The sequence below is a fragment of the Sorex araneus genome, chromosome 3, assembly GCF_027595985.1.
Source record: "Sorex araneus isolate mSorAra2 chromosome 3, mSorAra2.pri, whole genome shotgun sequence".
Lineage (NCBI taxonomy): Eukaryota > Metazoa > Chordata > Mammalia > Eulipotyphla > Soricidae > Sorex > Sorex araneus.
Genome location: NC_073304.1, coordinates 202149409 through 202170738, shown reverse-complemented (window position 1 = coordinate 202170738; position 21330 = coordinate 202149409). Strand labels below are relative to the sequence as shown.

At 50.9% G+C, this 21330-nt stretch overlaps 1 protein-coding gene across 1 annotated transcript in view; it reads left to right on the top strand.

Annotated features, from left to right (window-relative positions):
* Positions 1–18084, top strand: part of AATF (apoptosis antagonizing transcription factor) — a 121410-nt gene extending 103326 nt beyond the window's left edge. Inside the window, exon 12 of the mRNA XM_055133385.1 lies at positions 14102–18084. Within this exon, the coding sequence (XP_054989360.1) occupies positions 14102–14165 (64 nt within the window). The 3' untranslated portion in view covers positions 14166–18084. The remainder of the gene's footprint in view (positions 1–14101) is intronic.
* Positions 18085–21330: the final 3246 nt, after the last annotated feature.

Sequence of the window (21330 nt, the reverse complement as noted above, 5' to 3'; positions counted from 1 at the left end):
GAAATTGTAGGTTCCAAATAGGCAAGTCTTCCCTTAAAATGGAGCATCTCTCTCTCTCTCTCTGTCTCCTCTCTCTCCCCCTTTCCCCCTTCCCCCCTCCTCTCTCCTCTCTCTCTCTCTCTCTCTCTCTTTCCTCTCTCCCCCTCTCCGCCCCTTCTCTCTCCCCCTCTCCCTCTTCCTCTCTCTCCCTCTCCCCCTCTTTCTGTTTCCCTCCCTCCCAGGGATTAAACCTTGTCCTTATACATGTAAAGCATACACTTAGTCACTGAGCCACTGGCCCTATAGTTCTCAATTTTGCAGTCAAATTTCTGTCACTTTTTTTTTTAATCTTTATTTTGTGGGGGGCTATAATACCCAGCAGTGCTCAGGAGCTACTCTTGACTTGGTGCTCAGGGTTCACTTGCAGAGGTGCAGGGAACCAAGCCTTGCAGGCACTCAGCCCAATAAACTCCCTCTTGTCCTCCCCCTTCTCTTCCCTCTCTTCTGGTTTCAGTGACCAGGTGCAATAGACACACTTGGTTGTGTTTGCCAGGGTCCACACACTTTAGTTGTGGTACTCACACATATGCTCCCCAGGGGTGGCACTCCTTTCCCTGTGATGATCGTGCACATTCTGGATGCAGTGCTTGCCGGGGCTTGTACTCCTGACCATGGTGCTCATACTTTTTTTTGGTTTTGTTTTGGAGCCTCACCAAGCAGTGCTCAGGGAATACTCCCAACTCTGTGCTCAGGGGACCAGGAGGGGATAATGATTGACCTCAGACCTCCTGCATTCAAAGCTTGTGCCCTGCTCATCGAGCTCTCTCTAATCTTTCCATTGTGGTTCTCCCCGGGGCTCTGATGCTCGAATGGTGCTCAGACCCCCTGACTTTGCACTGGGGAGCACACCCTGTGGTGGTGCTGGGGCTCCCGGACAGCAGAGCCTTGGGGTCTGTGCTCAGTGCACGTGGGTGCCACTGGGAGTGCAACCCAGGGCTTCACATTTGCACGGCAGATGTCTCTTACCCCAGGCCTCCCATCATTTCTTCAAAGCTTTGTGAATCCTTCCCCGGCCTCCTCCAAAAGGGGTTTTCTCACTTTATTTAGAATGTAAGTGTTGCTCTTGATGACATTTTTTTTAAGTTCTTGTTTTTTGCTATTATTATTTTTAGAAACGTTGTATCTTGGACCCCCTGCCCCTCCCTTCCTCCCTCCCTCCCTCACCCCTACCCCATCTCAATTAGGCTTTGTACTCAGCATGATTTGCATGCAGGAGGTCCAGGCATAGTCCCCTACCGCATGGCCCTCTATGCACTGCCGGGTATGGTCTCCAAATCTCAGTTAATTAAAGCACAATATCTTATTGATATTTTACTGTTCACAACTAAATAACTCGCAAGTGGCATGCAGTAGCTAAGTGATTTTTTTATTTGTTTGGTTTTGTTTTTTCAGCCACCCCTGACTGTGCTTAGGGCTTACTCCTAGCTCCGCTCACGGATCACTCCTGGCAGGGTTCCAGGGACCGTATTTGTGTTCCAGGGATGGAACCTGAGTTGATCGCATGCAAGACTAGTGCCCTACTCACTAGGTACTATCTCTCTGGCCCTTCGGTGATTTAAATTTGTCATCCACACATGCAGCAGGCATATTTCCCACGTTGGCACTGCTGTTTCGCAGGGCATTCATCCTTTCCTCTGATTCCCACCCTCTTTCTGATAGGCAGTAAAATGACATAGAATAATGACATCATACTCCACTTATTGAACATTGACTGTATCTTTGACACTGCCCTCCGTGTACATTTTGATTCGGACTTTATAAGAAACCACTGCAGTAACTGATGCTATGTACTTTTTGGATAAGCACCGAGGTACAGAGCAGTGAAGTTAGCAGTCAGGTTAAACAACGTGTGCAGCGTAGAATGGCATTCTGCAGCTTGGATCATGTTTCCAACCCCTGCTTCTGCTTCCAAGAAATCAGGAAGCTTTTAGAAATACATGGGGGGATGTGCCAGGGGGAATTCTGTCCCTCCCAACTCCTCCATGCTCACAGATAGAGCCTTTCTCTCAATTAAGAAAGAACTCAGGAAGTGAGGCAGGGAGACTGGGGCATATATGATGGGTTAAGATCATTTTTTTGTTTTAGTGGTCATTCTTTTACAACAGATACTTCCTGTATAGGAAGGTCTTGTCCCCTTTGAGTCATTCACATTTTAGTGTGAATAACCGAATTTCCAGCCTGCCTTTAATGGTTGCCTCAGTCGTTGAGCCACCTAATTAACTTTGAAACCCGATCAATGTAGGAGTCAAGTTTGCTCTCACTGGTCTACCTCTGTTCTACTAAGACAGCTTCTGTCTACTCTCCTTAGAGCCAGTGTCTTGTGTTTATGTATAATAAAAATAATAAATGCTTATGGCATGAAATATGGCAAGTACATTGGCAGGAGAGATAGTACTAGGGTTAAAGCACATGCTTAGTATGTAGCTGACAGGGTTCGATCCCCAGTTCAATGCCCAGCTCTATATTTCATCCCTGGAGCACTGCCAGGAGTAGTTCCTGAGCACTGCTGGCTGTGGTCAGAAACCACCCCCAGAAAAATATTCTGGGAGAACAGAGTTTTCTTTGTTCCCAAGGACAAAGAAAAAATTAACTTCTTATCTGCAGTTGAGTTAAACATTGTTATTGCCTTGTGTTTTCTTGCAGAATTTTTTGTTTCGTTTGGGGCCACACCCAGTGATGCTCAGCTCAGGGGTTACCCGTGGCACAAGAATTACTCAGGGGGGCTGGAGTGATAGCACAGCAGGTAGGGCGTTTGCCTTGCACGAGGCCGACCCGGGTTCGATTCCCAGCATCCCATATGGTCTCCCAAGCACCTCCAGGTGTAATTCCTGAGTGCATGAGCCAGGAATAACCCCTGTGCATTGCTGGGTGTTACCCAAAAAGGAAAAAAAAAAAAGGAATTACTCAGGAATTACTCCTGGCAGTACTTAGGGGAACGTATGTGATCCCGGGGATTGAACCACGGTTGACTATAAGGCAAGTGCACCTCACGGTGTATATTCTCTCCAGCACCCATATTAAAAGCATTTTAATGCCATTAAATATTTAAAGCCATTTTCATAACTTTATAATAGTGAATTGTGAGATTTTTTTTGGTGGGGGTTTTGAACCACTCCTGATTGCCCTAAGGACTTATTCTTAGCTCTGTACTCAGGGATCACGCCTGATGGTGCTCAGACCATATGTAGTGCCAGAGATCAAACTGGGATCAGCTGTGTGCAAAGCAGGTGCCTTACCTACTATGCGGTCCTCTCCAACCCTCAATTACGGAATTTTTTTTTTTTTAGAAAAAAAAATTTTTTTTAACTGTTTAGTTTTTGAGCTATATCCAGCTGTGCTCAGGGCTTATTCCTGGCTCTTTATTCAGGGATCATTCCTGGTATTGCTTGGGGACCCAATGAGGTGCTAGGGATGGAACCTGGTTGGTTGTGTGCAATGCAATTACCCTATCTCAGTACTTTCTCTCTCCTCCCCTAGGGTATGTTTTTAGGAGGGAAATTTCTGAGTCACAGGCACAAACTTTTGGATGAATTTTTCTGTGTGGCTTTGTATGTAACTGTCAGTTGCTAACCCAGAGCCTTGCACATGTGCTCTACCACTGAGCTCCATTTCCAGCTTTGTAATGATTCTTGGTCTCGATAGATTGTACTAATTTACATGCTCCCCCACCTCACCCAGTCAGACTTACATCCTTGTTCTATTGCCACAAAAGTATTTACTATTCGATGTAGTGAAAGTTATTAGTTCTTATTTCTAAGTTCAGAACAAATCATACCTTATTGTGTGCTAGGCACTAGGCTAAACAATGTTTACTTTTATTTTAATAGTAAAATAAATAGATTATTATTCATTTGCATTTGTTTTCATCCTTCACTCATTTTTCTTGTGGTTTTCATTTTTCTTTATGGTTTGTACAAATTCTACATGTTATTGATATGAGCCATAGTTTGTACTTTTCGTAGGTTTTTTGCTTTGTTTGCAGGTTGATGTTAATGACTTGATTCATTTATTAAGTTTTACTCTGTAAATCAAATATATAGTACATTTTTGCTCGAATACTTTTCCATTACTTTAAGGCTTTGGCAATCCCTCTTACATTTGAGGATGTTACTCACCTATATTTTCTTATTTTTGTCTGATATATTTTCTTTCATTTAATCTGCTTCGAACTGTTTTAATGTATTACTCAGTGGCATCTATTTTTCATTTTCACAAGCTTTGAGTTCAGACCTTTTTTTTTTTTTAACTTCCTTTGTATTAACTTTGTCCTAACAGCCCCCAGCCTGCCAGTCAGTTCTGTGTATCATTACCTGACTAAACCTTCCTAAAAGGTCACTTAAGGCCTGTGTTTGTTGTCACCTACCAAGATTTACCCCTCGCTCCAAGCTTGTAGTAATTTGTCACCTTTCCTCCTCATTACCTGGTTCAGTACTTATTCTCCGGGCCCTTCTAGTCCCTGGACATGCTCCTTCCTCCTCTGCTCTGTTACACTAAATCATCTTCTCCCTCGACCCAGCTTCCTGTTGAAATGCTGAGGAGCTTTTCATGATTCCCTGTCCCTCACTGAGTGAGACTTTCTTCCTAGAACCTCTTTTCTTTGTTCCTCTAACAGTATGATAGCTCGCAGAAGCACTTCTTAAGGTTTTTTTTCTTGCTAAGAATCTTCAGTAAGTTATGGAAGTGCTACTGACCTCATCTGGTTTGCCTCTAGGTGAGTGTGAGCCAAAAGACACAGTCAGAATGGAGAGATGTACAGCGGGTTAGGGCGCTTGCCTTGCCCTGGAGTGGCAGGGGTGGAACCTTCTCTGCCATAGCACTTCTCATTACCACCCTTCTGTTAGCTGATGTTAAGGCCCATTTTTACTTTGCCCAAACCCTGCAGAGAGAACGTTGAAGAGAGCACTTGCTTTTCCCTCACTTCGAAGAGTGCAGACTAGCGTTTCACAGCTTTTTCCTGAATGTGGCCCCTTCCCACTGTTTCCTGTGTCCCCCTCTTACTGGTTGGCTCCCTAGTTTTGTGCCATGGCACTCCATTCATATAATTTTTGCCCGTGGCCCTCTTAGAATATCCTGGTGGTCCACAGCAGGGCGGTTCTATGACCCTGGTTGAGAAAAGCTGGTGCCAACTATAAACTTGATGTTAAACCCTAAGTCTCTTGATCTTCATCTTGATTGCAATGGCTGTACTAGGTCTGGTTTCTCCATCAGTCACTGTGGAATGTCAATGGGTGGTGGCTGGAAGTCCAATTTTTTGGACTACATTCAGGATTTATCTGATTGAAGAAAAACACAGGTCTGGAGAAGATTCTGTATGTATGTCATTAACAAGGCATAATAATCTCTGCTTACCTTTTGCTATTTTAGTGTTGGTCTTAAGTGTCAAACTGGAAATTGGTATTTAGGTAAAGTCCTAAATTCACTGTGCTTTGGGGTGCTGGAGGTCTTGAATGAGCCGTAACCACACCTTGTGTTTTATCCACTGTCTTCCCCTGGGGAGCAGAACACTTTATAAACATTAACTCTTTTACCCTCTGGGCACCTCCACTTAAAAGACAAGTATGACTGACTGAAGGCTCTTTCTTCTCCAGTCCCTAGGAGGGGGCTTCAGCCAACAGAGGGCAGATCTGAAGCCTGGCAGGCCCCACTGGCCCCTGGGTATTTCTGTAGGAAGCCCGCTGACCCCCTGGAGGCCGGGGCTCCCCTTTCTGCTGCTGCTGGGGGCTGGGCCTTTGTCTCATGGGGAATGTGAACTGCTGCAAAGACGAGCAATTGTTCTTCAGTGCTTTGTGCTCCTTTATAAGAAAGAAGAAATCAATACACATTTTCTCCTGCACGCACTTGGCAGCTCTCTGCCTCCTCCTTGTCCGCCTCTCCATCCTGCGACGCCGCAGAGCAGACTGGCCAGCTTTCAGGGGCTCGGACACAGCTCAGGCTGCACACAGCAGTCAGGTATCAGAGCCGGGCCGACACGGGCAAGCCAAAGACGGGGCCTAGCTGGAGCTGAGGGGCCTTCCAGTAATCTTCCCAGGGCGTTAGCCTGGCAGGTACTGGAGATAGACCTTCCCTTCCCCCCACACCCAAATTTCTCTCAGATTTAGAGGCAAGGTGAAAGTCCTTTGAAGGAAACTGCTAAAAAAGGTGGAGATTGACAGAAGGCATCCATTGCATTTTACCAACTCACATATTTAAGCGGTCCAAACTTGAGCCCCGTCTTCCCAGTCTTTCATTGGAAAAATGTGGGATGCCAAAACTGTCTATAGCTACCTCCCCCTTAAACAGTTAAATATGGGCACAGATCTCTTTAAACAAACAAACATTGCTGCCATTATTTAGCAGTTGCGGCAGCTTAGGTGACTGCAGCCTTGCAGGGGCCAGGGAAGGTGTTGGCTTTGGTCAGAGTCCGTGGCAGCGCCTAGCGTGGGTGTGCGAGTCCCAGCCCCAGACAGTCCAGCCTTCTGGCAGCCGAGAACGTTCCCAGCCGAAGAGCATGAATGAGACCTGGGAGGAGATCTGCTCCAGGCAGGAGGCAGATGAAAAGGGGAAGAAGAGGAGGGAGAGCATGGGGTCGATGTATCCCAGGAGGGCAGGCCAGGGGGGCGGCGGGGGGCTAGAGTGCCTCACAGTGCTCGGGGCCAGTGCTTGGGAGTTGCTTCCCTTGTGTTTGCTGTGGTCCTGGGTTTGTAGGGGAAATGCGTCCTGCAAACTAGTGCCAGAGTGTGATACTGCCCTGCTGGAGTGGGGCCAGTGCTCCCAGACTCTGTCCTGGTGGAAGCACAGCCTCGGCCGCCCCTGGGCCCAGGCGCCTGGGCAGCAGTCTTGATCGGGATACAAATGTAACTCGAGTGTCAGTCTCACCTTCAGAGCAGCTGCAGGAAGTGATTCACGTCTAAGCAGTGAAGCATCCCCTAGCTTTTCACAGGAGCTCGGAGAGGGTCTGCTGTTTGAACAAGGAGCTTCATCTTCCTGAAGCCAGCAGTCACAACACCGTAAACACAACACCGGCCAACTCTATTGCCAGGCTCGCGGTGGCCTGACGTTAATATTAAACATCTCCAGCAAGGCAGAGAGCTCTGCCGCTCAGCTCCAGAATAAAAATAAAAATCAAGAGGAAAAACCTGCTAAAAGCAGTGAGATGATTTGTCGTCTTTCCTATGTGAGGCCATTTGTCTTCTCTCGCATCAAATCTGTTATAAAACAGTCAAACTGTGAAAGTGGAAATCATCCCAGGAATATGGCATATTAACACGGTGCGGGAGAGGAGGACACAGCCCTTTTGTCTAGAGTGCTCCTGGTCCTCGCCCCCTTTCCTGTCGGTCCGCTGGGCTTAAGTCTGTCTTCTTAGAAGAATTTGAAAGTGGTAGGGTGGTGGAAGTTTCATGTATTTTTCCACCTTTGTTCAGGTAGACAGGATTTGTAGCGGACTTCTGGCGGTAATGAGGGAGCAGCTGAGAAGCCTTGGCAAATTTACCTGAAGTTCCTTGCTCCCCTCTCCTTCCTTCCTCTTTCTTCCCTTCCTTTCCTCCCGGCTTTCCAGTCCCTTTGTTTGGGCCCAGAATCTGCTGCTTGGAACGTTTATAAATCTTGAGTCTGTCTGATCTTTAGGAGACAGGCCAGAGGCCACGTCACCATTCGTAATTTAAAGCTACGGGGCTAAAAGCGTTCACAGAGGTTTGAAGGACCTAGTTCTGACCTGACCAAAAGAGCGAATTGGAACAGACCTTCTCGAGTCTCCTTCAAGCACTGGGGAGGATGGTGATGAGAGCAGCCACACTCGGTAATTTATGGGCGCAGCCGGCTCCCAGCCGCCTAGTTACGGGGGGCCACCGAGAAGTGTGTGGTACACTGCCACCTTGTGGCAGGTGGGAGCAGCTGCGGTTTGGTCCTCGAAGCATTCACCAGTGTCTGATTGGAGATCGGCTTTGTTATCCAGATTTAAGTAATTAGAAACTAATAAGGTCACTCTCGCCAATCTGATTCCACTGAGAAGTTAGTCTTAGGTTAGAGAGAAGGCCGCATGCGTTCTTTGCCTTCTTCTACCCCCCACCCTACCCCGCCCCGCCCCGCCCCCCATGGCATTGCGGCGAGATTTCAGGAGAAAGGCAGTAGTTCCCCCTTTGTTGGTGGGGGGTGCTGGTTGGAACACGCGGCGGCCTGCCGACTGCATTTCGTTCTTGCCCGTTTTCTACTCTCGTCATATCTCCGTGTCAGTCAGCCTCAGCGAGCTGGCCCTGTGCACGGTCTGCGCCTGTAGTGGAACCGCGCCGCGAGAGGCAGATTGGTGGGGGTGGAAGGGCTGCGGTGTTGCCTCTGGCACTGCAGGGGGGGAGCGCGGCGGGGGGGGGGGGCTGGGGGAGCGGGGAGAAGGCCCACCTGCCGCTCCCCAGGGTGCGCTGCCTGAACAGAGACGCTTACTGCGGTGCCATCCCCCCCTTTATAAGCCTCCAGGGAACCCGGCCGCGTCCACGTGGGCGTCCAAACATATTTGATGATTATGTAGATACAAATAGATGCCGGCGTGGGGGCTCTGCCCGCGGTGCTCAGAGCTCCCGGGGGGTGCTGGGGAGTGCCAGGGTGCCAACTCAGGGCTCCGGCGTGCAGAACATGTGCTCAGGCGCCGGCCAGCAGCGGGCACGCGGAGGCCTTCTCCGGCCGTGACCGCCGCAGCGTGGCCACGCGGCTCGCCTGGCTCGATGCAGACTCCGCTAGCTGGGAGCGGCGCCGGAACCGGACCCTTGCTCGCCCAGACCACTCCTTGGGGCCCCTCGGAGTAGGCGCAGGGCGCGGGGTAGTGGCGGGCCGGGACGCGTCTGCTGTGCATCGAGGAGACTCGCACCTCCGTCCCCGTAAGGCAAGAAATGAGCGACGGCGAATTCATCCCAGGGCACGTTACGTGGGTGGCTGTAACCAGGCCGGCCGACCTCGGGCTCCCGGCGTGTCGCCCTCGCCTGGAGAAGGTGATGCCCTCGGGAGGCGGCGCGGGGCTCTGCGGGGCGCGTCCTCCGCGGGCACAGGAACGGGGCACCCAGTCGGGGCGTGACTTCCGGAGGCAGGTGGCAGTGGGGCTTTTCCCCATGGCCACTCGCCCGGCAAGCTCGACCGTCCCGCGCAGATCGTGGGGCAGACGGCGCGTGCGCGTGCGGCCGGTGAGAGGCACTTCCGGGGCGGTCTCGGCCGCGTGTCCCGCTTCAGGCCCCGCCGCCCCGGAAGTGACTGCGCGCCTTGGCGAGCCCCTGCCCGCGCGCGCGCCCGGCGCCTCCTCAGAGGACCGGCCGCGTCAGGGCGCGTGCTCACGCGCGTCCCCACGCACGGGCTGTCTTTATGGAAAATGGCTGCTAATCCGTGATCATTTTTTTTCCCGCCCAGAAACGGGTTTTATGAGAATATAGTAAAAATATTAAATTAGAAAATGCCTCACTAAGGGTTATAAAACCTGACTACGCTAGAGATAGGTAATTATCCCCTCTGCAGCCTAAATGACAGTTTAAAAGAAATAAAAATGTTAGTGCTCATTACTTGCTTTTGTAGGTTGCAATAAAGGGTAAGTTAAATTTTAATTCAAAAAGGAGCCCCTGCTATCGACCTCCTACCTTGGGTCCGAGTCCTGTTAATTACTCCGCAGGTCGCTCTCCTGCAGGAAACCTGCGTTAATGCGTTTTTCTACCCTGGACTGTCTCACTGGCCGTGAAGACCAAGCGTAGAGGGGGTAGGGCTGCCAGGGGGCGGGCACTTCAGCCCACTGAGGTTCTCGACGTGATGGGAAGCAGGAATTAGGTATTTTGGGATTTTTATTTTTTAACCAAAAAAAACCCAAAACAGTTCATTATGCATAGCCTTAAGGGGACCTGCAGTATTAAACTCCACACTTACCCCGGAGAACCGGGGAGACAAGGTTAACCTGAACAACTGATAGTTGAGCGTCTCTGCAGGGCCAAACTGCCCGGACGGAGCGTGCAGGGCCAAAGGGCCTGGCCTCGGGAGCGGGCTGGCCTCTGTCCACAGGCTGCTCCGTGCCCAGGTGTCTTCCCCGGGGCCAGGCAAAGGATCCGGGCTTGTTTGATTTCTTTCCATCTGTCTCCACCTTCCCCTCAGCGCTGGCCCCAGATGTTGTAGCACCTGATAGGTTTGGGGGAAAGCTCAGGACAGCAGCAGACACCCAGAATTGTAAGGAATCCCTTTCTAGCTCCGTCTCTTTCCAGAAGTTGATCCCTGCGAGAATGGACTGTAGTCTTCTTTACTGTGTTCTCCCCCTCCCTGTGGCCCACCCCTCCCGCCCCCCCCCCCTCCTGTGGGGCTGGAGTGAAGGAAAGGACAGTTGGGAGGGTTGGTGCAGGATTGAGAAGACCCATCCTCAGGGCCCACTCTTTCCAGGTCTTCTTTCCCCCTTTTTTTTGGGGGAGGGGGCTGTGGGAGGGGCGGCAATGCTGCAGTGCTCAGGGCTTACTTCTGGCTCTGCACTCAGGAGTTACTTCTGTCAGTACTCAGGGGACCATGTGGGATGCCTTACCGTGTGTAGGGCAAGCACCTTACCCATTGTACTATGTCTCTGGCCCTTCCAAGTCTCCATCTTCAGCAGAATTGCTGGAGAGTCCAATGGACTTGTTAGTGGGCAGATCATTAGAACAAATTTTGGTTGATAGGTGGCTGCCTGTAATTCAGACACAGAAGAATTGAATGACGTTGCTATAATAAAACTCCCATTCCCAGCTACTTGCTATGTAACAAGTTTTTTCATCCCATTGCAAATATCAATTATATATATTCATAATAATTAGAATAACATAACCCAGAAATAATTTTAGTTACTTAAAGCCTATGGTTTCACGATATTAAAACATTTTAGTTCAACTTTGTAGATTTTAAAAAGTGCTTCAGTTTACCTACTTTCATGATGAAGAAGTATGATTAATAAGAGGCTTGCAAGCATAGAACAGTTTTATTATGACAGAAATCTGTAGGGGAAAAAGAGTCCTACAAAGTCAGTTTAAAAATAAAAGGTTGCTGTAAAATCTCCCAGTTTGGGGACACTTTACTTAAAGGGTGATGAAGCTCAGTATGACACAGAGTTTCTACTGGGAGTGTTACAGAAGGGCAGCAAGGGTTTGAAAGTTTGCACTGACAATATTTTAGTGATTATATCCTCTGTGGCTATTTTAATTGGTCATGAAAATTTTTTATGTATTGACTTTAAATGTGTGAGAGGGCTGTGTGGTTTTATGGAGCCCTCCGCAGGAGAGGGCCAGAGGCCAAGGAGCTGCCCAGCAGCTGCCTGGGATGTGGGGAGGGGGCCTGAGCTCAGCCCCAGAGAGCCTTTGCATGTGATCCCCTAAGCAACCCCCAGATTACTCTCTGGTGTCTGCACACACACCCCCCCCCCCCCCCCGCCCCGCAGGTGGGCAGTGAGTGGCCAGCCCAGAGGTCCCACAGAGAGAGGCAGGATGGGGGTCTAGGTCATGGTGGAGCCAGAACCCTGACTATCTCAAGAACTGGGGCTTTCGATGGAGCTGGGGTGGGGGTGGGGGACGAGACCCGGAGCAGCAGGTCCGGCCCACCCGAGGAGCCGGGCAGAGGGACGTGCTTGCAAGATGAACTCTTGGTGGTGCAGGCGAGGACGCCAGACAGTTGGAATTACTGTGGGGTTTCGAGACTGGAATAATCCCTCACTCATGATTCTCTCTTTATGTGAAATAGTTTAAGAACCCAGACCACTCATCTTCCCAGGTTGCTTCGCCACGAGCAGCTGCATATGCGTGTCAGCTTTGCCCACCTGAGTGTGAAATGATGTTCTATCAAAACATGGGTTTCAGCACTTCCCTCTCTGAAACGTGCCCTGCCACGTGAGCCCCGCTGCGGACAGTCGGCGCCGCGCGGGCCCGGCGCAGCGCCCAGATTGCCGCGCGGAGTGGAAGCATTTGCGCAGTGGTAATGATGGGTCTGCTGCCGGCGAGCAGGGCAGGCTCCGAAAGGAGATGATTGTGAGGGACTAAATAGCACCGCGCCTGCCGCTCCCGCTTGCCAGCCCAGGCAGCCTTAAAGTCAGACTGTCCTTTTTGTCATGGCGACTTTCCCCATAATGCCATTCAGTTTGTTTGTGGCGGTGGCTAGGGAGACTCGCACGGGCAGACAGGCCGGCCTGCGCGTGATTGCGCGGAGCCTGGGCCAGGCCCTCCTGTCCTTTACGTGCTGGAGCGAGGGTTTGGGGGGCTGCCCTCCGCGCATCAGCATTGGGTCTGAAGCTGCCTTCCAGCTTTGTGCTCGCCCGCCTCAGGGCCGGCGGGGGGCGGTCAGTCCGGCAGATGCGTGTGGCAGAGGAACAAAAGCCCGCGTCCATTGTCCAAAGGCCTAGGAGCTGGTCTGTAGTTCGGGGCAAGGGTGCCAGAGAACTGTCACAGTAAAATCCCGGTCACGTCAGACACCTATTGTTTTCTGGTCTGTGTTTCCCTGCTGTCTGGGGTCCCTGGAGGGTTCCAGTTGGTTTACTTTTTTTTTTTTGGGGGGGGGGGTCACACCTGGCAGTGCTTAGGGCTTTCTTCTGGCTCTTTGCTCAGGGATCACTTCTGATAGAGGTTGGGAGACCATCTGGGAGTGCCAGGGATCGAACCCAGGTCAGCTGTGTGCAAGGCAAGCACCCTCCCCTCTGTCCTCTCTCTCTCGGGCCCCTCTTCACACTTGTGGACGTTTTTTTTGTTTGTTTGTTTGTTTGTTTTTATTTTTGGTTTTTGGGTCACACCCAGCGATGCACAGGGGTTACTCCTGGCTCTTCACTCAGGAATTACTCCTGGCGCTGCTCAGGGGACCATGTGGGATGCTGGGAATCGAACCCGGGTTGGCTGCGTGCAAGGCAAACGCCCTACCCGCTGTGCTATTGCTCCAGCCCCTGTGGACGTTTTAATGCGCTGGACTCTGCAGTATGGCCAGTCTCCCCTTGCTCCTGACTTGCCCCCCCCCCCCATCGACCCTACCCCCACCGGGGAACTTTAGAAGCTGCCACCTTTGGGTTGCAGTTTTCCTGGACCGAAAGGGGTTGGGTTTGGGTTTGCGTTATTTGGGGTTGGGTTTGGGTTTGCGTTATTTGTAAAGTGCCACTCGCTGATGATGACTCAGATAACTCGTTCCCTTTGGAAGCCCGTGTTGGGGGCAGAGGCAGCTGCCTGTGGCTCCGGGGAATGAGAGTGGAAGGGCCCCTTCTTGGGGGCTGCGGGCCCCAGACCTGCCTCTCTGCATTGCCTTTCTCTCTGGATGGGTAGCGTATATACGGCCCACAAAGAAGGGGTTCACCTGCCCAGAACCTGTTTCCGTAGGGTGACTGCTCCCGTTTCCAGGCCAGTGTTCCAGCCCACCCCACTCTGAGCGGTGACCCAGGCTTTACCTGCAGCTATAGAGGGCAGGAATGACAGTTTAGTTAATTGTTAGGGCCCCACCCTCCTGGCATGTTTGATCTTTTTCTTTCTTTTCTTTTCTTCTCTTCTCTTTTTTATGTTTAAGCCCAACTTTAGATAGAAATTAGCCAGTTGAGTTAGGATTGGGTTGAGACCAGGGGGACGGCAGTGGGCTGGGGGGGCGGGTGAGAGGATGCTCAGTCCCCCCCGAACGGCAGCACATGGGAGAGTAATTGGAATCTTGTTGCTGGGTCATTTTCATTGTTTTTCAAGTACTGCCAAGTCCAAGAAAATGTATGAAAACTAAATTATATCCCCCTCCATCCCATGTCTGATTGAATCCTCCTCATCGCGTGGCAGTCGCACACGTCCTATTAAAATATTCAATCTTGTTTTCTTACTTGAAGAGCCTGTCTGGAAAGGGCAAACTTACAGAAAACTCATTCCCCAGAGACAGGGTGGCCAGCCACCCCGTACTATTTACATATTCCTCTATTTGATTGGCTTTCTCCAGCCGCCTTCTTCCTTTTGTTTTGTGAATCAGGGCTGTGGGGGACTTTTTTTTTTTTTTTTTTTTAATTACGCAGCGTAATTTTCAGTGGGAGGAAGAGATCGGGGTATTTCCCGGCTTCCTGGTTCTTTGTTAACCTTGAAACATGCACCCGTGTGTTTTGATTGTCTTCCAGGACAGAGCTGTATCGGTCTCTGTTTGGCCAGCTCAACCCTCGGGAGGAGACCCCCACAGACTGACGCTCTACCTCGCCCACCGTGAGCAGGTGGTCAGAAACCGCAGAAGACCAGCATGGCCAGATCGACCCAGGAAGCCTGAGAGCAAGTGGCCTCACATCCAGTGCATCTCTGCGCCTCGGGCCACGCGAGTCCTGTGACCACCTCGAATAAAGAGTCTGTCCCTGCCACGTGGAGTCTTGAAGCAGAGGATTGATTCTCGGAGCTTGGACAGGGGCACAAGCCTGCCGAGGGTTTTCCCTCTTCATCGTTTTCCTCTAGCCCAGTGATCAGTCTCATCTTCCATTATAAAGCTCCATGGGAGGACAGATTCCGGGCCAAGAGGCTGCTTTCGGAGGGGCTGATGTTTAGTCATTATGACTCCAAGGAGCAGGGACTCCCTCTCACCCCTCACTGCCACCCAGAAAACCCTGCAGTACTGGAGATACTTGCCTGTCTGTCACAAAATACAAACCTCTGACTCCTTTTTTTGTTTCCTTGTTTCACCCATAAAGATCCTGTTCCATTCTCACCATTCCTAAATCACTTGATTGAGATTAGCTCTGGTGTAAATCTAGCAGGAGGAAATGATTCACTTGTTTTTCATCCAAAGGTCAAAAGCTGGAAATTAAATCCCCATAAGGGGGATTTATTGGCCTGCTGTGGTCAATATGCAATGGAGATTATCTTGCATAAGTAATGTGTGCGGGCCCGCCCGTGCGCGCGAGGGGACGGCCATCTCCACGGCCCTCCCGCACTTCTCTCCTCCGGGCCGCGGACTGAGCGTGGAAGTGGGATGCAGGCGCCTCACTGCTGTGCTAGTTCATAACTAGGCATGGTTTTTAAAAGCAAGCTTTTGATGTTGTTTTGAGTTGTCAGAACCAAGTGACAGATTTCTGTGCCCAGGAATTCCACGTATCATTGACTTGGTGTCTGGGGACCGTCACAGTGCCTGAAGGCTGCGCTCCGAAGGCGGCGGGCCCGGATGTAATCTACCTCGCAGTTTAGCATCAACTCCAGTGTGGCTGCTGCGCTCAGGATGGGGCAAATGCAGGGAGGAGGGTTTTCCCATCTCACATTAATTGGACCTTGGTACGCGTGATTTGTTTTCCTTGTCTCGGTAGTTACCTCTTGGGCTCAACTGTCAGAGAAATGTTTAATTTCCAGTGTGTCTCCCGTTACCCTAAAGATCAATCAGCAGGGATAGGAGAGTCTCCCACAGACTTTCTTCAAAATGATCGCCTTTGGGAAGAGATGGTGGCTGCGGTGCTGGGGGACCAGGCGGTACCAGGGGTCAAGCCTGGAACTCTGGCTCTGGTCCCTGGTCCCCACATGAGCACTTTGTAAAACATAAGCTGTCCCCACCCGCCCACCTGGCTGGAGCATTCTGGGTGACGCACATTGGAACCGTAAGGAACCTTGTAATAGGGAACTTCCTGGGAGTTTGATGCCGAGTTTCCCAGGGAGAGAGGGCCTTTATCATGGTCACTCTAGCTGATGAAGAAAAAGATTTAAACAGTGCTTCAAAAAAAAAAAAAATAGTTGGAGGTCCAGCATGTTTAATAAAAATGAATTAAAAACAGGCAAATAAGAACAGGCAGGATTTTCAGTACTGAGAGGCCTGCGTTTTAAAATTCACAAGGCCACCCACCTTCCAGTCAAGAATAAATTGGAAAGTATTTTAATTGACACGGATACTGCAATTCAACTGTTACTAGAAAGACAGATTAGTTGATTGATTTGCATTTTAATAAAACTAATACTTTACATTTTGGTAGCTAATGCTGATTTTTAAATGAGTTGAGAACTGTTATCAAGAGTTTCAATCCACAGCCCTTTCTCAGTGTTGACTGAAGCATCCCCCTCTTTTGTGTGCAGTTTGCTTATTTTCTTTTGGCCCAGCTGACTACTTCACACATGACACTCACAAACCACCGACCCTGAAAACCTCAAGACAGTGAGGCACTGAGCAAGCCACACTGGAAATTCTCAGTGACACCCCCAGCCCCAGCCCTAGCCCCAGCCTGGACTTCCCCATCAGGCTCTCGAAGATAAGGTTGGTGTCTTGTCCACGTTTGTTTTCTGCTAACAGTTGCACAGAAGTCGAAGGGGCCAATAAAAATAACCCTCCCAGCCAGCAACTCACTTGATTCATGAGCAGCCACAGTCCGCAACTGGGGAAAGAGGCCAGAGAGCTGCCAGCTGAGTCAGTTTGTAAGTCCAAGTACTGGTAAGAGTAGAGAGCACGGGGGAAGATCATGTTGTACAGGAATCGTTTAAGCTCAATGACAGTTTCTCTGCGGACATGTATCCCCCCAGTATGAGTACCCGGTTTTTGAACAGATAATTTGTTAGCAATTGTTTGCTGCTATAAATAGTGGTACACCTTCAGACTTCCAGATACCTCAAAATTGCTGCTGTGCCTTTGGCTAGACCCCAACAACTTGGGACCAAGTTTACCAAGAAATTAAACGGCCAAAAGTTAGGTATGTGGGAGACACACCCACAAACCACCTCCAGTTCAGCTAATAAGCTCATTTATTGGCCTTATTTCAGAGACCCATAAATATCAAAAGAGATCAAAAGGGGGCCGGAGCGATAGCACAGCGGGTAGGGCGTTTGCCTTGCACGTGGCCGACCCGGGTTCGATCCCCGGCATCGCATATGGTCCTCCAAGCACCACCAGGAGTAATTCCTGAGTGCAAAGCCAGGAGTAACCCCTGAGCATCGCTGGGTGTGACCCAAAAAGCAAAAAAAAAAAAACAAAAAAGAGATCAAAAGACGCAGTTAGGGCCTGTAGCGCAGAGGTAGGAGGAAACCCATGACAGAGCTCCAGGCCCGCTTGGATCGGAACTGGGCCTCCCCCCAGTTTTCCAGTAGCTTGGCTGTTACACCCACAAACTGCCCCCTGCACCATATAATCTCATCAACGGCCAAGACCCAGGACTATAAAACTCCCGAAAGAGAGCGCTGCAGCCCCGAGCCAGACTATCCACTGGGGCACCCCAGAAGGGAGTGGGTGAGAGCCCTTCCTGCCCCAAGGGACCCCAGCTCCGGCAGCAGCAGCAGAGCCTCACGCATGAGTGAAGTCCTATGGAACCCAGGTAAGGTGGAACTTTGTGACCTTGGACTCTGGGCTCAGGGGGACCAGGAGCAGAGATCCTTTGTCCGCTTTCCCCAGTCTCCAGAGACCCAGGGTCATGCCCATAAGCCACCTCCTGCCGGCGCCAGATGATCTCCTCATCAGCCATGGTTTAGATTGCATGGCTGCTTCTCCCGAAAGGGAGCATAACATGAGGCCCCCATAACCATGCCACTGGACTCCATGCCAGGTTGTTTCACACGGGGCACCTCAGAGGGAGGTGAGTGAGAGCCCTCCCCGCCCCAAGGGACCCAGCTCCGGCAGTCAAAAACCTCCATAACCCAACCGCCACCACACTCAAGGCCACTCCCCAAGCACTCCAGCCGAGCCCCACATATGAGTAAACATATTCCTGGACCGTGTGGTCACACTACACATCATAAAACACTCCCTGCCCATTCTCAATAATTACCACACCACATTTGATGGAGTTCAGATAGTAGGCAACAAGTCATAGAGGGAAATACATATATATATGCATATATACATATTTTCAGATGTATATACCAAAGCTCACATCACCCAAACCTTAACATGTTAGTGATATCCTATAGAATGTCTTAATTGGCTCCTGCCAAAATAGAGCAATCCACGCTGTTTCCTATAAAAACACTTTTTTGTGAGCATATTCAGCAGTTCTTCATAACAGACCATATGAAATATTGTTTCGGTTCTATTTTGGGACAGAGATTGGGGTTTGGGATGAAAACATCCCGAATTTTGTGATGGAAAAGTGTAATGGTGGTGGGATTGGTGTTTGAATATTGAATGTAATCAAACATTGTGAACTAACTTATAGCACTGTAGTAGCACTGTCATCCTGTTGTTCATCAATTTGCTTAAGCGGGCACCAGTAATGTCTCTATTGTGAGACTTATTACTGTTTTTGGCATGCTGAATACACCATGGGTAGCTTGCCAGGCTCTGCCGTGCAAGCGGAATATTCTTGGTAGCTTGCCGGGTTCTCCAAGAGAGACAGAGGAATCAAACCTGGGTCAGCCGCGTGGGAGGCAAACACCCTACCCACTGTGCTATCGCTTATAAAATTAATTTTTTTTTAAAAAAAGAGTAATGTGGAGTTCATGCCCAATTCAGTCAGCTTAATCAATGTCTGAATAAATAGCAGTACTCCTACATTATAAAATGTCACAGAAAATATTTGCTTAAAGCTTGCTTTTTGTTTTCTGAAATTGTTTTGTCTTGGGACTTTTTATTTTTAGAATAAAAGGCCGGTGAGGGTTCTGGGCCAAGGCGCTTGTCTTGTCTGGGGGTTTGGGCTCTGCCCCATCCTTGAGCACCATGGAGTACGTACCCCACTCCTCTGTGGGTCTCCCCCCAGGCCCAGTGAAAGAGGCACAAGTTTGTTAAAGCTCTGGGTGCCTATTTCTGAGTCAGAGCTTAGGGGCCCTGTTTCCTTGCCTGCGGCTGGGTGCTCGGCCAGGAAGGGTGTTGGGAGGCTGAGGGACTGGCCGGAGGCTGGGCCTGGTTTATTTCCTGCTCCCCAGGGAACGCCTCAGCTCAGCATCCTCTTCTGGGAGGAGCTGCCCCTGGGAGCTGGGGAGACAGGGCCGCAGGTAGCCTTACGCAGGTAGCAGGTTTCCTTTACGGCTGCTGGCCATGCGTCCATTCCCGGCACTGCATATGGTCCCCAGAACTTCGCCAGGAGTGATCCCTGAGCGTAGAGCCAGGAGCAAGCCAGGTGTGGCCCCAAAACAAAAATGCTGTCCCCTGGAATGTGCTGTGAGGTGCCCACTGAAAGACAGGGAGGAAGTGATGGCAGCACCTGGGGGCCCCTCCTGCCTGCTCATTGTCAGAGCGTCTATGCCCCTCCCCGCACTGATCTTCAATCTTCTGCCAGGGGGTCTCGGCCTCAGCATTCGGAGTTGTGCTCCGCTCCGAGCTGTCTGTGATGTGGTTACTCTCTCCGGGCTGGGCCCGGCCCCCTCTCGAGCACTGGAGACCGTGAGGGCTGCAGCTGCATCAGCGGGTCCTTGTTCCCGGGGAGGAGAAAGTGACTGTGAAGGGCTGTGTCCAGGGGCATCGCAGGGCTGTCCTCAGCTCACTGCAGGGAGCTCAGGAGGACACCAGTAATAGTTATTCAGTGAATAAAGAAAACAACGCAGCCGGGGCAGAGAGAGGGTGCAGGGTAAGGCTCTTGCCTTGCACTTGGACCAACGGGGGCTTCATCCCCAATGCTGCATATGTCTGGGCCCCCAGACCCACCAGGAGTGATCTTTCGGCACAGCCAGGTGTGGCCCAAGCTCCCTGGCCCTCAAAAATACAAAACTCCTAAGCTCAGTGAAAAGGATGGTGGTTACTGGAGTGAGACTGAGCGAATGGACTCGGGGTCTTTCTGGCAGTGAGGTGGTGCTGGAGTGTCGGTGGCAGGCCCGTTGAGTCCTGTAGACAACAGTGTGATGTTCTGACATTCTAGAATGTTGTAAACTAATGAATGATTTGGGGGGTGGTGGGACTGTATGGGGTGCCAGAGATCGAATCCAGGTCGGCCGCCTGCAAGGCAGCAGCTGCCTGCTGTACTGTCACCCCAGCCCCAGTGAAAAGGAATATTGAAAAAAACAAACACACAAACAAAAAAGTGATGTTGATTAAACCTTGGAACCCTCATGCAGTACCTAGCCAGCACCCTGTGTAGGGAATCCACATCTGCCAGAGTCGAGGAGGAGGGGGTCCTCAGCACAGCCTTACAGAGGAGCAGGATGGAGGGGCGAAGGGGACACCAAGGCTGCTGGAGACGGGTGTGTGCCTGGGTACCTGCGCACTTGGTGAGTCTGGTGGGCCTGTGTTGGGAAGGCGGCCGGGCCTGGGAGGGGCCCTGGAGGGCAGCTGGGCCTCTGTGGGGCCTGGGTGGGTGGCCAGAGCGCCCCACACCTGGTCAGGAGTGGGGGCACCTGGATGCCCAGGCAGCTGTGCTGGGTGGACGCTGGAGGCAGGGATGAAGCCAGCTCCCCCGACCCACTCTTCTGTCTCAGAGCTTTTCCACCTCATCTTCTTTCTGTCCTTTGTTCACTCTCTCTTTCTTCATAACATTTCAAAAATAATTTGCCATTCATTTGGTAAGTTCATTAACTAATGCTCTCTTCCGTCCTGGGGATCCATACCGCCCCGCTGATGTGTATATATTCAATTTGTCCAACAGCCCTATTGACGAGGCCCTCATTACCCGCTGCTGGGCGCAGGCGCCGGCCACGTGCACGGACGCGCTTATCTCACTTAGGTTTCCTGCGTGTAGCTATAGATTTTCTTTACGGGCTCCTGCCGCTGTCATGGGGAGTGGGGGTGAGGGGTCGGTCTGCCAGTAGGGTCACCGCCTGAGAAGTTGACTCAGTTTATTTCCCTGGCTTCTGGGCTCCCATTTGATGTCAAGGATATTGAATTTTGAATTCCTAGGAAATAATTTAATTTTTTTTAAGAAGCAAGGTGTTTTTTTCTTTTTTTTTTTTTATTAAAAGCATGCTTTGGGGGCTGGAGCGATAGCAGAGCGGGTAGTGTGTTTGCCTTGCACATGGCCGACCCGGGTTCGATCCCCAGCATCCCATATGGTCCCCTGAGCACCGCCAGGGATAATTCCTAAGTGTAGAGCCAGGAGTGACCCCTGTGCATCATCGGGTGTGACCCAAAAAGAAAAAAAAAAAGCATGCTTTTTTATTTTTACAAAGTCAATTTCATATCACCCATAGGAGAGAAAAATAGGTGAGCAGTTATAAAAAGAGCCCTGCCCGCCATCTCCCACCCACCTTTTCCTTTTTCTTGTCTTTTTCCTGTTGGCGGTCCTGGAATACAGGGCTTCACCTGCAGACTGGACGGGGTGACAAGCCCCCCACCCTCCTGGAACTGCAGCCCGTGCCAGCACTGCCCCTCCCCCACCATCTCCCATGACCTGGGGTGCAGGGCGCTGCATTCACCTAGGACGTCAGTCCCAGAGTCCCGGAACCTGTGTCCTGGCAGTTGAGTGGCATGAAGGGTGCCAAGAGACCTCCTAGAGACACACCTGCTGAGGGTGCCCTTGTGGGCTGTCCTGCCCTCTGG